This window comes from Pollachius pollachius, assembly GCF_949987615.1.
Source record: "Pollachius pollachius genome assembly, chromosome: 3".
NCBI classification, from domain to species: Eukaryota; Metazoa; Chordata; class Actinopteri; order Gadiformes; family Gadidae; genus Pollachius; species Pollachius pollachius.
The window spans coordinates 42,753,363-42,767,639 of record NC_136936.1 but is presented as its reverse complement, the minus strand read 5'-3'; the positions used below and the strand labels follow the sequence as shown (position 1 = coordinate 42,767,639).

At 46.5% G+C, this 14,277-nt stretch overlaps 1 protein-coding gene across 1 annotated transcript in view; it reads right to left on the bottom strand.

Annotated features, from left to right (window-relative positions):
• Window positions 1–327: 327 nt before the first annotated feature.
• Window positions 328–14,277, bottom strand: part of acvr2aa (activin A receptor type 2Aa) — a 34,772-nt gene continuing 20,822 nt past the window's right edge. The window contains exons 5-11 of the mRNA XM_079733369.1: window positions 11,477–11,620; window positions 10,290–10,433; window positions 9,317–9,462; window positions 9,085–9,199; window positions 8,132–8,270; window positions 6,076–6,206; window positions 328–4,918 (exon numbers count right to left, since the gene is read on the bottom strand). Of these exons, the coding sequence (XP_079589495.1) occupies window positions 4,724–4,918; window positions 6,076–6,206; window positions 8,132–8,270; window positions 9,085–9,199; window positions 9,317–9,462; window positions 10,290–10,433; window positions 11,477–11,620 (1,014 nt within the window). The 3' untranslated portion in view covers window positions 328–4,723. The remainder of the gene's footprint in view (window positions 4,919–6,075; window positions 6,207–8,131; window positions 8,271–9,084; window positions 9,200–9,316; window positions 9,463–10,289; window positions 10,434–11,476; window positions 11,621–14,277) is intronic.

Sequence of the window (14,277 nt, the reverse complement as noted above, 5' to 3'; positions counted from 1 at the left end):
ATGAGTCAAAAACTGGTAAAAAAAAAAAATAGAAACATTAAATAGATTATCATTGGAAGCCAGGGAACTTCTGAATGAACTAAACTGGTTTATAGGTCTGTTTGAATTCAATAATTATGTTCACAAATGTTGTCAACATAATTATATTCTTAATTAAGAATGTTTAAAACTCTTGCCAAATAATATATTGATATTGAATTTAAATATTTTGTTTGTAATTTATAACATTTAGCATCAAAGGAAACTAGTGAGCGAATAGTGTTGGGACAGCAGGGGAGTCACTGAAAAACAAATCCCAAAAGGCAGTGCATAGAGCAGTCACTATACTTTATTTTGGGAGAAAGGGAGATGGGGGGGTAGCATACATTTTCTTCTGTACAATATTCAACAATCACTTCCAACCAAGCCCTGAAACAAGTTTGTTTAATACTTGCAACAAAATGAAGAAAAAATAAGATACAAGATGGCATGTTTCCTAACAATGGGCATGGCCATGTATAGACGATTGAATAAACTCCCTGTGTTTAGCGAAGTCCTAATTAGTGTCTCAAAAAAAGTGTTGTGTGAGAGGGGGGTGGAGGGCGGTGTCAGGAAAACGATGAAATAAGAACGGGTGGTCAGATGTCGCGAGTTGTTTTCTGATGTGGCACCGTCATCTGCTTACGATGCCACGAGCATGGTGAGCACCAGTAGGGATAGATGAGGTAAGATGAGTCCATTCTGGAGAGCAACAAAACATCAACGCCAACAATATGGAAACCCCTGTTCCACACTGCTCCCCCTAGAGGAAGATTAGTGTTTTGAGTCTTGGACATAAATTAATAAAAAAACATTTGTATATATTTTTTTCCTTTTTCTAAAATACCATCGACTTATAAAATAAACAACATAATTCTTTAATATTAACATTATAAAGATTTTTTTGCCTTGAGACCATAAAAAAAAGAACCTCATGCTAAATTCACAATCTAACACAACATTCATATGTACATACTGTGCATTGTCCATCGAGTCATTTACTAATATTGTCAGGAGAGAGAAAGAGGGATTGGGGTTTGGCTTTTTGTTGAACTGTTGTACTGTGAAGGCCCTGACACAAAAAGCATGTCACACACTCCCAGGTCACATGAAAAAACGTGTGGGATTTTGCGTCTACACAGAACTGATTGGGGGGAAAAGGGGGGTGAGGAAGGTTTGGGGAGTGGCAGCAGTTTGTGTGAGTTGTGAGGTGAAATACGGAACACTTTTCCTTTTCTTCAGACTGTCAACCTTTTGCATCCGTGCTAGGAATAATACAATATTATCATGAGTTATATGACAATGGCAGCAGTTGCAAAAAAAAAAAAAATCAGAATACAACTCTTTCCTGGATCTTACAAACTTGTTGGCTTTTCACCCACAATTTCACCCAGCAGTTGTGGTCACAGGGAGTTCAAAAATGCTAAGCTAGCTCCCTGTGAGGTTCAGCAAATCTTGTGTCGCAGGGTGCCTCTTGTAGTGAATCTCTTGAATGAGCAAAAAAAACAACAAAGAAACATACGTACACACACACACTAAACAATGAGGATTTCTCTGTGCTGCGGTGGCCATAACTGAACCCGGCACGTTTGCTGATTCATGTCCAGGTATCCATGAAGCTGATGCTCTGTACAACCAGAGGATGTCTACATGTCAACGAGTTCGCAGAAAAACCCCAAAAGAAAAAATACAAATGAGAGAAAGAAGACAAGAAAACGATAGTGTCGTGAAAGTTGGTAGGATTTAGTTTGCTCCAACCTTTGATTGCATACAGTGGAGGAAACTTGAGCGTCAGATCCCTGAATATCTCCAAGGTTTTCAACGTCGGGGGGGGGAGCTGCTCACGTGTTCCGGCTAACATGCCTAGCAGCCAGCGATATCCAGCCATAAAGTAATGCGCCTCGGTGTTTTCCTTTCCAGGCCATCCCGGTTCTGCTTTCTTGCGATGGGGGGGTGGATGTGAGGTGTGGATGTGATGGTGGTCGACAGAGGCAGACAGGGCGTTCTTTATCCCGACCATAGCATTAATCAGCACGGATCTAAATACGCATTGGCCATGGGTCACAAGGACGCCAAGTGGCCAACGTTGGCGAAGGGTAGAAACAAAGGACCGAACCAAAAAAAAAAAAAAGTATCTGGTACCTGACTCCAGCAGCAAATCATATCCTGAGCCATGACCTAAGGCTCGACCACCCTACCGGAAGAGGGGGAAGAGGTGGGATGGATTGAGAACCCCCATTCGTCTCTTTTTCTTTTAATACACATTTGCGCAACGTCTGCTCCTTCAGACACCGCGGTGGGAGCCAGATGTGGCACAAGAATGAGCGGGGGAACATCAGAAGAGTCGGGGGCGGACGATGGGATGTTTCCTGAGACATCTTGAAAGACGACCGGGGGGGGGGGGGGGGCGCGCAGCCGAGCAGCGACGGCACCGTTACCGGGGTGTTGGGGTGAAGAAAGCTCAGTTTATAAAAATGTGGGAACAATTAACTAAGGGCATGGGCTGGAGTTTCTTTACAACAGACATCATAGTCACACCTTTTTATATATATATGTATATATATACATATATATAGCATCAATATTGAGAGAAGAATAGGAGAGAACAAAACAAGATAAACAATACCCCAAAAAGGCATTGGTTACATGGTGAAATGGAACCGCAACCCTACAATTATTATTCCATTTCTCTAAGATATTTCATATTTTCAGGGATTTTCTTTCTCTCGTCTCCATGGAGTTATAAAGAGGCTTCCAATTTTGGTACAGCCACAACCGCCAGAGTCACATTTAAAACAGGTCGGCTGGCTGGGATGGTCAACAAGGAAATATACAAACTAGGAAAAAGGCAAAAGAAACGAAATTAACAAAACAATAAAATAAACACTGGTCTGTGAATGGCTATTTCTGTGTCGTCGTTGGCATACTTTGAATACATCTCCTCTCTCCCTTCGTCCCTCACTCCCATCTGTCCATTTCTCCATTCCTCTCCTCATACATTTCCAAAATCTTGTTTCAGCAAACAGGTGTTTCTGAATGTTCTTCGACGATAACAATCCCCAACCCCCTGAGGAAAGGAAAGACCATTTCATTTCGTAGAATGTCAAACTGAGGTATACCTGGTTGAGGAGAGGTTTAAAATCATGAGTACTCCTGTTTTGAGGTGGTGGATGGCGGTGTTTCGCCGTCTCTTCGGACCCTGCTCCCAGTCTAACGGTGAGGAAAGCCCCCCTCCCCTGCCCCATGGTTCTTTGGTTGAACAGTAGTCTGGTGGTGCCACCTGGATGACCTGAAGCCGATGCTGCTGCTGTTGTAAGTGCTGCTGCTGTTGCTGCTGCTGCTGTTGTCGTTGTTGTTTACAGGAGCTACGGCGGAGGCAGTTGTCACGGTGACCGGCTCTCGGGCGTCCAAAAGAGCCACACACATCGGCACCTTCTCACTTCCCGGTGAGAAGGGAGATGGCTTTCTCAGCATCGTGCGAAACGGAATTTTAGGTTGAACGTATGATGAGGGGAAAAGAACAGCCCAAAACAAACAAAAACAAAAAGAGTGGCCAAGATCGCGTTGACAACGCCCTTTTTGCAGAGGCCAGATTCCAGGGTCGTTTTTGAGGGGATCACCAGAGAAGACTACTGCCTGCCTTTGAATTGAACCCACAGGTGTATCCCTGGGGAGATATGAGGGGAGTAGGGGGGATAACTACAAACTGAAGGTAGGTTCCCACGGGAAAGTCTGGATAAATACCCATGATTACACACTTTTTCATTGACACCTCTCTCAATGTTCGAGATAGATGTAGATATAGATATATCTATAGATATAGATATACACCTATAGTGTCGTATGACATGTTTGTGTGTGTATATATACTATATATATAATTATATATATACACAGCAGCGGTACACAGACATTCAGAAGCTGTTTTCTTATTGGCATTACATAGTCATTCATAGAAACACACAGACAAAAAAACAACCAGCAAATGTGTCATAAAACCCAAGTCGCCCTTTTTTTTCCCCCCTCCTCGACCTGCGTCGTACCGACGTCAAATTAATCGTGTCCGTAATGCACTTCCCACCTTTTTCTTAGAAAAAGACAGCATTAAGTCCAATATCTGCCTGGGAGTTTGTACCTTTTCCTGCAGGAGCTTTCAGTCTTAAGGGGTGGATGGGTGGGGAGGTATGGGACGGGGGTGGCAACTGTTAAACAGCGTTGTCCATCGTAAGCAGTGGGTAGTACCGGTCTGCAGGGACCTCAGTGGAAGGGGAGTTCTGTGTTCATGTGGCCCCCCGCCATCTAGTCCGCAAGGCCGCGACAGCCTCACACGCAACAGGAAGCGCTTAGGAAGAGGACCTCAACTGCCTTCCCACCGGCGAGGGGGCAGGAGGGCGAGACCCCTCCCCCGACGCCATTTGGTGCGTCGTGACGACGACAACTCCATGTACAATCGGTGACGCCCGCGGCTCGAAAAATGAAGAAGAAAAAGAAAAAACCCGAAAAAGGAAATCCAAGAAACACCAGGTGCCACGGCTCATATTGGCTCATTGGCTCGCTGGGGGAAGGGGGGGGGGGGGGGGGGGGGGAGGTCGCACATGGGCCAGCCAGGGAGGGGAGGGGGTCTGGTGGGGGGGTCCTGAATGATCGATCGTCAGTTTTTCGATTTGACTTTAAAATCGGCCCTGGGTGGGTTCTCTCAGTCTAGTCATAGGCTAGACTCTTTGGGCGGGTAGTCCACGTTGGTCACCATGGTGACCACCGTGACGATCTCCTCGGGCGCCGTGACGCTGGCCTGCCGCTGCATCTGCACCACGCGCTCCTCCACGCAGCCGGCCGACAGCCGCGCCTCCCCCTCGTGGTCCCAGCACTCCTCGATGGTCTCGCACAGCATGGCCAGGCCCTGCAGGACAAGCAAGGGAGCAACAGTCAGCCAACGCCCGACGCGTACGGCTCTGCGTCCGACCCCATCGCTGAGGAGGAAGGGATCGAACGCCAGGCCGAGAATATACCAAAGAAATATCAATGCTGCTTGGGTATCTTTTTATACCCAGGAGGATTATGGGATGCGGCCTCTTTTCTCATCGACACCGTGTAATGCGGCACTAGCCACGGCCCTCGACGTCAGCGGAATAGCCGAGCGGCGCGGCTGAACTTACGCGTTCAGCGTTCCCACAGTCTGAGGGGGGGGGATCATTAGCTTGTTATTCTTGCTTCATATGGATAAAGAGAGATGCCCCCCGGGACCTCAGGGGAAAAACGAGCCGCAGCCCATCTGCGGCCGGGGCACCCGGTGCAAACGCGTCCGAGGTCGGAGGAGGGTCATTTGCGCAGCATAAAACCAAGGGATCCCCAAAGACCGCGTCAGTGCATCACTGTCATCAGCTGACGGAATGCAACGGTGCCGTCGCCATCCGTATCTTTACCCAGAAGCCAGAGTAAAACCGATAACGGTCGTGGAATGATTTATCGGTATTGTACAAACTACTAGTTAGACCTAGTGTCTGCTCATTAGTAGGTGCTAATGGTGCCACAAAGTTCGAGTTATCAGTTAAAGTGGCGGCTTTATTTCGCTGCATGAACCAACCCAGGTTCACCTACAGTTTACTGTAACAACATCAATGCGTTTTTTCCGGTCCTTTTTTATTTCTACTTGTGCAGCAAATTGGTACTGAAAAAACAAACGCTGAAAAGGATAAAATAACACCCGGCAAGGGGATCGACTGAAGTGCTGTTTCAGTGGCCAACATGATTTATTCTGGGGTGAGGCGAGCTAGTTAGCGCTCAGCTCCGTCCCAAGAATAATGATACCCTACAACCTGCTGGCGTGGATGGCAATGGAAGCACTAAAACTAATAAAACTAAATAAAAATGCTACACCTAAAAAAAACTACTTTGTTGGCCCAGAAAATACGGCAGTGACCTGTTTTTCTAACAACCAACCACATAGCCCTGTGGTCCTCAACACACACAGTTCCTGTTAAGGAACCCTCGTCAAATCCCACACACACACACACACACACAAACACACACACATACACACAGTGTGGTTGTACTCACGCTGTGTTTCTGCCAGCACTCCCTGAGTGTGGGCCTCAGCTTCTTGTGGACCACCACGTCCTGCATGTCCTCCAGAGACGGGTGCTGGCCCACCTCCTCCTCAAAGGGCAGCATGTACTCGTCGACTGGGCCTGGGGGAGCAGAGGCGGCTGGGTCACAACACTGCCGGAACATTTGTGTGCGTGCCACGAAAAACACAGGCTACATTTATAGGTGACACTCTAGGGGTGATGATGAATTTCGAAGTACAGCAGTGGTTTAACCTCTTCATCACTGGGCCTATTTCTGAAAATAACAAACCCAAAGTAAATAGAGTATTACTCCAAACACAAACGGCAAGGGCTATTATATGTTATCTTGGTACAGAAGGAAAGATAACGCCAGTGAGATTGTTTAGCTAGGGCATTGATCTACGTAGATACTACTTGGTGGGAGTGATTAAAGCTAGAACACAGCAAAGGTGGAGGATTTCATTTCTGTGGTTTGCTACCACCTAGTGCATTAGCAGTTGGTAGCCGTATAGTATTATAGGGCCATAGCGCAACTTCTGATGAGTCCCTGGGTCAATATTTGATGCAAATAAAGTGAAGTAGAGCAAAGATAGAGAGGTTTTAGTTGAGGTAGGTTCAAGGGAAAACTCCAATTGACTGAATAAATCCAATCCAATGCAAATTTGAAAATATAACCTTGATGAAACACAAATGGGTAAATATCTTGAAAACCCAATGTACAATTTTGAGACTCGATCCCTCTATTGAAAGGTCAGAGCGAATATAATTGTACGACACCAAGCAAAACAATCTCAAGTGCACCATACGGCCACCAGATGGCGACGAAGAACGTGTGTTCTGATTGAAGACAATTGACCTATTTCCTCTGAAACACTACTGTACATTGATTGTAGGCAACAAAATTGCAAAATGGTGCCCAGACACTGGATTATCCATTTATGGTGGTTTTATGCGATCAAACACAACTTGGATGATTGATACAGTTTGTGAAGATCACATCACGTGAAAAATATCACTTTTGCTGTGCATGTCAGGTTATGAAATGCATAACTATTGTTATTATTGTAAACTATTATTATGTTATGTTTTTAGGGGTTGGAATTGTTTTTAGTTTTGCCAACAATATTTTTCATTGACTAAAAGTTGAGAATCAGATCTTGCAGGAGTGTCTCGCATGACCTAAAATGTCTTTACAATTGGCGGAGGGGCTTTCCCGGATAGGGCTCATATCAGGATGAAGTTAAAGAAAAATACAGTGATTGGACATGTGTGTGTATGTTTGTGTGTGAGAGAGTGTGAGTGTGTGTGTGTGTGTGTGTGTGTGAGAGAGTGTGTGAGTGTGTGTCTGTGTGTGAGAAAGTGTGAGTGTGTGTCTGTGTGTGAGAAAGTGTGAGTGTGTGTGTGTGTGTGTGAGAAAGTGTGAGTGTGTGTGAGAGTGAGTGTGAGTGAGTGAGTGAGTGAGTGAGTGAGTGAGTGAGTGAGTGAGTGAGTGAGGGAGTGAGTGAGTGAGTGAGTGAGTGAGTGAGTGAGTGAGTGAGTGAGTGAGTGTGTGTGTATATATATATATGTTTGTCTTGTACGATGTGCTTCAGGCACAAAGTTCCCTGCTCAATACTACTCTATAGCTAGCAGACAGAGCAGGATCAATTGGGATGGCCCTGGTGCCCCGGGAGGGACGAGGTCGTGACCCGGCTGGCCCAGGGTCACAGCAGCACCTGCTTGAGGCGCGTTGAAGTCAACGTGTACAGTGCAGGTGTTACATTGAAAACACATAAAACAATACACCGGTGTTGTAGATACTGCCATTTCTCCGTGCATTTAATTGGTCGTAACACCTCTGATGTCCTCTCTTCGTGCAGAAGCCTCTCTGTGACATTAGATAACATTAGATAGGTACTTTCGTCCTCCCCAAGGGGGCGGAAGTAACGTGCCCCAGCAACCCACAACAGTCGACTAATAATGATAAAGTAGCTGACGACAGAATGAAATGAACATGACATGAAGGGAACCACTATTCCCTGACCGTGCTCGGCGGCAGTGCTTACCGTCGGCGGCCTTGCAGCGTGCGGCCAGCTCCCAGAGGACCAGGCCCAGGGCGTACATGTCTATCCTGAGGAAGGCGTCCCGCTGGATGTTGATGGCCCCTTCCAGCACCTCGGGGGCCATGTACCTCCTGGTGCCCACCTGCAACCAAACGCCAAGTCAAGTTGTCTGTTAACAGCCGGAAACTTCTCAAGATGCAGAACCTTTTGGTCTTTTTTTAATACGTACCGTGTGTTTTGTTGACACCGACGCCACCTAGCATTTTAGCCAGGTGTACACACTAATTGGCTCAATAACTTGCCCAACATAATAGTCCATTGGTACGGCACGCAAGTAGTATTTTATAGAAATACAAAAATACTAGCATCTTGCGTTTCCTCTAATAAATTGACCAAAAGCCTACAGACCGGTCCTACACACTATGATTAAACCACATCCATAAGTAATTTAACATAATATATGCTAGTGGACACTTTAACGTCAATGCAGTTTGAGGCTAGGATACCGATGACGGCCAAAGTTAGTTTTTTGTCCCACTGACACACAGTGTGCCGATAAGCATGATTGCATAACCAATCGGTGAGCTATAGAGATAAGAATTTTACAACCCCACACACACATCCACATTATCACCTAGTTAGCTTGCAAAACAAAGTTCACCTGTTATCATGAGCAAAACCCTGTGACGACTTTTACCATGTTTCTAATTAACTACGTGATAAGAAGCGTCCAGATAACGTATGGAATTGTAGCTGTGACGTCCCCACTGCATGACATCATGGAAAAAAACTATATTTGCTTTCAATTATATTTCCCCAAGTTTGAGATACTATTTAAAAAAGCAAGAATGCGAATACATAAACTATGCTGACAAGTTCCCTTTTAACCTCCCCTTAACACATTGCTGAGCTTGTCCCTCAGAATGGGGGCGCAAACTGGGGGCCGGCCAGCTCACCTGTCCATGCGTGTCGCTGACAGACTTGCCCGATTCGAACCTCAGGGCCAGGCCAAAGTCAGCCACGCAGGCGCTCAGGTTAGACTTCAACAGGATGTTCTTACTTTTGATGTCCCTGTAAAGAAACGCAAAAACACAAGACACAGTCAGGAAAAACGAAAAACTATAAAGTATAGTTTAAGGTGTGGTGGGTTGAGTGATGTAGCCCGGTTTTGACATTAACATTAGCTACCTGTGGGCAATGGCGGGTTTGTGGCCGTCCTTGAGGCCGGGGATGTCCTCGTGGAGGTATGCCAGGCCGCGAGCCAGGGTCTGGGCTATGTGACACAGCTCGGTCCACGACACCACGTTGGCCTTCAGGTAGTCCGTCAGAGAGCCCTGAAGTCAAAGGGGACAATACACATGCCCTAGGTTAGTGAAGAGCAATACTGTGCAGAGCCAAGACGATGCGTGACCGTTCGGAAGGTCAAGCACACGGTTGGCCTTTATACCGCAGAAGCTAGCTTGCTGGGAAACTGCACTAGTGTGTCACTTGGCGCTGATGAAGATGTTCTTTTCCTTCATAAATTATAGCATTCCGTCTTGGGCATCTAGAAAGACACTTAAACAAGTCTATAATTGTGAGGTATGCTTACTAACACTAAAGAAGCTGCAATTAATACTGCATTCCAAATCGCTGACACAATCTGGCATTCAAGTCCTGTGTAACTGATTGAGTATGGCCTTGGCTGAGCTCATCTAGTCTTTGAGTAACAATTCAAGGCATGTGACATCCATCCAGCTTTATCTTGGCATTAAGTTCACATAGCTACAGGCACATTAAATTATTATTCAAATGATGATAGAAAGCCAACCTAAACACGGTTTGAACTTGCAAACGCTAAGCAGAATCATCATCAATTATGATCCCTATGCACCAACGTTTCCAAAGGATGTACATCAAAACGAATATCTATCTATCTATCTATCTATCTATGACTTGGGTGTTAGTCCTGTCGATCCTGCTGGCAATGTACAATCAAAGAAGATTGGAGGATGATTAACTGCACAGCTAGGCTGTCCCAACACTTGTTTTGTGATAAATTACACTTTAACAAACCATTCACGCAATGGGTGCAATGTAACCCAGACCATGGACGAACACTGTTTTTGTTTTGTTTGTTTGCGCTGTAGCGCTGCGGTGTGACCAGCAGGGGGAGCGCTACCTTCTCGTGGTAGGCGGTGATGAGCCACAGCTCGATGTCCATGTTGGTGCCTCTCTTCTCGGCGCCGAGGAAATGGAGGAGGTTGTCATGTCTCATGCCGCTGAGTGTGTAGATCTCATACTCGTTCTGCCAGGACTGCTTGTCCTGGGGACCCAAAGAGAGAGAGAGAGCATGAATGATTTAAAACAGTAAAAATACATTCATATTTTATAGGACCGCTATGAGTATTATTATACCGGTCATTTTAGGTCCCTGCATATCTCAAGCAAAGATTGGGCCATCATTCAGTATATATTATACCACAGAATGCATTTCATATTTCTCCTGTTTATTTGCAATCCAAACAGTAGTTTTCAGTTTACATTGTCATAACAACAGCAACAACCACACTGGCTGTTTTTCAATATCATACCACTCTTACGCAAGTCCATAGTATAATGCAGTCAGCATGAGCGAATTATTCTTGAAATAGACTTGATTATCAAAAAATTGAATTATTTTTTTATGTGGCTTTGTGCATTCCATCCCGTTTTGCATTCTTTGCTTTCTTTTAAGTTCTGTTTGCTAAATAAACCCACTGAGAGCATCAGCAAAATAACTGACTTTTCTTTCCACTGTTTTTTCACCGGCCATCACCCGTAATAACTGTGTATAAAGGGGTCACTGGCACTCTTTGACAATTTAGTGGTCAACCTAAAGTCAAAGGTTGGGAGCCAAAAGAATAATGCTTCTGTTATTTTCTTGTTATTGGCCAACTTGAGACATCTTAGCACCAATCGACTGAATGGTCGACTCCAGTGTGGTGGCACAGATAACAGTGTCCCATTCGAATCTAGCTTTGGGGATGAAGACACCATCATTTGCGTGACTCGACTCGTCAAAGCCTTACAGTGACGTTGACAAAAACAAAAACAAAAATACCACCCTGGCGAGGAGGGGAAAAACTGGCCCACAATTCCTCCGCTGGGTTGACACAGCACAGCCACATTGGGCCATGTCAGCGCGTGCTCTCGCTTGGTGGTCAATCCAGGCCACCAGCGGCTTAGTGGGTGGTGATCGGCCTGAGCTAAGGGGCCCAGGTCAACCTGGGAAGGGATTAAGGCTTGGAGCTTTAAGGCTGATGCCCTCTGCGTTTTCCATCTACCCCCGCCACACGCACGCACGCACGCACACGCACACACACACACCTGAATGGGGAATATTTTGACGGCCACGTGTTCGTTCAGCAGCTGGGCCTTCCACACACAGCCGAAGCGCCCCCTGGCTTTGATCTCCAGCAGCTGCAGCGGCTTCTGCCCCAGGATGGGAGAGGGGGGCATGGGGCCCGGGTCCTGGGGAAAGAGGCAAACACACATCATGGAACACCGTAACCAAAACCGGTTCGGTTGCATTTTGCATACAAGTAGGCAATGGCATTCTAGCTAGCAAAGCTAACTGGAGGTGTGAGGTGTCAAAATGGCTGCCGAGGCGGCTTTGCGTGAAGCCCGGAGGCTGCAGGCCTAAAGTCAGAGAGAGAAACTGTGTGTTGGCGGGGGGGGGGGGGGGGGGAGGAGCCCGCAGCTGCTAGCAGCCGCTATGTGGCTTCGACTGAAGAGGCTTAGAGAAGACGACTAAGAACTGAGCTGGTTAAACTCAATCACCAACCTCTGTCTCTGGACAACTGAGTGGATGGAGGAAGGGTAGTGGGACTGAGTAGCGGATTGAGAGATGAATGGATGGAGGGAGTGACCTAGTTTTCAACCGGCGAGGGGGTTGAGGCGGGAGAGAGTGTGTGTGTGATTGTGAGCAGGAGGAGGGGGGAGATGTTGGAGGGGACTGCAGTGACACAGCTGCTGTACTCACTCCTGTCTTTGGTGAACTATTCGGTAGATGCTTTGTAGGGGGGGGCTCTGTTGGAATAAGGATGATCTGATCCGGTTCATAGATCAAGAGTGGGCGCCTGCCCGCTAGTCCAAAGTCCCCCTAAACCTTCCATGGGCTCTGCATGTATAGCGACACTCGTCTAGCAAGGCACCCAATGGCCCTGGGGTAATAAAACTGAGACCTTTGACTCGTTAAAAAAATCAAGGAAGAGGACCTCAAAGGCAGGATGACAGAGCTGCCGAAAGCAAGCTGATAAGGCCCTGGCCTTTTAGAGTTTATGGAGAGGGTAATAGAGAGAGAGTCTGAGAGAAATCGAGGGGGGGGGGGCTCCATTGTTGTGGTGCACTAGCTTCCTGTCCGAACGCTGAGCCAGGCCCTTCGGCGGTCGCGTGCACCCCCACCACTCCCCCTTTTTTTTTTATGTGACCGCTGGGCACCTACCATGACCTTCCACAATCACACAGGCCTTGGTCAGCACAGAGCCTCCTCTCCAGAGTCTCTGTGCTGTGTGTGAGTTTGTGTGTGTGTGGGGGGGTATCAAATACACACACACACACACACACACACACAATCTGCTGAAGACAGGTTTGTTTGTCGCCATAGCTGGAGTGTAGGCGTGCGCCATCACTAGGGGGCCCCACCGTGAGTGAGCCGACGTTAAGCCTTTTTTCGGGGAGCCCACCGAGCAACACGAAATCACACGAAGCAACAATAAATCGGCCTTGAAGGACCACAAGGACACTTCAGCGTTTTTTGTTTTTCACTTTTTTATATTGGGTCTGTATTTTCTAGGTCAGAGGAGGCTTGTTATTGAACCGTCAGCGGCTGTGATTAAGTAGGACACCAGGCTCTGCGTGTAACATATATGCTGTCTGTTCTGCCCCTCCCTCGCCCTCTCTTCCCCCCCCCCCCCATGCACATAGCTCGAAGGCGACATCAACTCTGTGTAGCACCGCCGCTGCTGTTGTTATTGGTGGGGGAGTGAGTCATAGAATAACAAGCGTGACGCCGGCAATGAAAGCAGGTAGGCGTATGTATATATGTATGCATGTATAGATATATATACATATCGATATATAAATAAGAGAGACAGAGGCCCTCTTTTACAGTCCTTTTTTCACCTTGGATGAAAGTAAAAGGAATTCAAATGTATTAACCTTTTCTGCCTTCATAAGGTGAGGTAATGGGAAAAAAAACGAATCAATACTCTTTGTTTACAGGCATTTGAGAGCAGTTGACCATCCCCAATGACTGTTGAACCAAATGGATCACCACTTGACCTTAGGCTCTCAGATAGGAGTGAGAGCACTATCAGGCCTAACGGAGTGAGATAAACATAGTAGTGGTCAGAGAGAGAGAGGACAGGAGGAGAGGGCCCAATGTGTATAAAGCACTCTGCAATTGGCATTTTTGAGGCTGCATTTGCATTCAATGAAAATAAATGCAACAGAATACATTTCAATCATTCACTGCATGCGCTTTCTGGCATTTCTGGTTTGTGAGTCATCCATTGGTTGAACGACAATCGCACCCTCCCTCCCTCCCAGGACACAAAGCGGCCACCCGTACACGACAGTCAACAACCATACCAGGTCTGGGCGCATAGCAAAATAATAAGTGCAGTGCACAAAATACATCTAAACAGGAACATCGTGACTTTATCAAACAAACAGGACTAAAAGCTTGCAGGCTCGGGTTCGGGGGATATTACTGACCAAAAAAAGGAAGATGCAAAACGATAAATCAGTGGTGGTGAGGGGGGTAAATATTAACTGAACAAAGAAATCCAAGGGTGATGCTACTATTTTGTCATCCATTATCACTAATCCAAAATTAAATATCTCTTGTGGATTTCATGAAGCAACAGCTTGAATCAGACTTGATGTCTTACCTCGATCATAATATGAAAGGCGTGCTGGTCGAGGAAAAAGAGGGCATAGGAAACAACACAGTTGTCTGCATGAGAGTCTTGAAAAGAAGGCAGAAAAATGAATGGCAACCAAATGACCCACACACGAGCACGTACGCATTTTGACCTGCTAGGCTTAGCTGGTGAATCTATACATGGCTCTGCCTGCGTGGATACCACATTGTGGGCGATGTGCAACATGGGATTCTATATTCA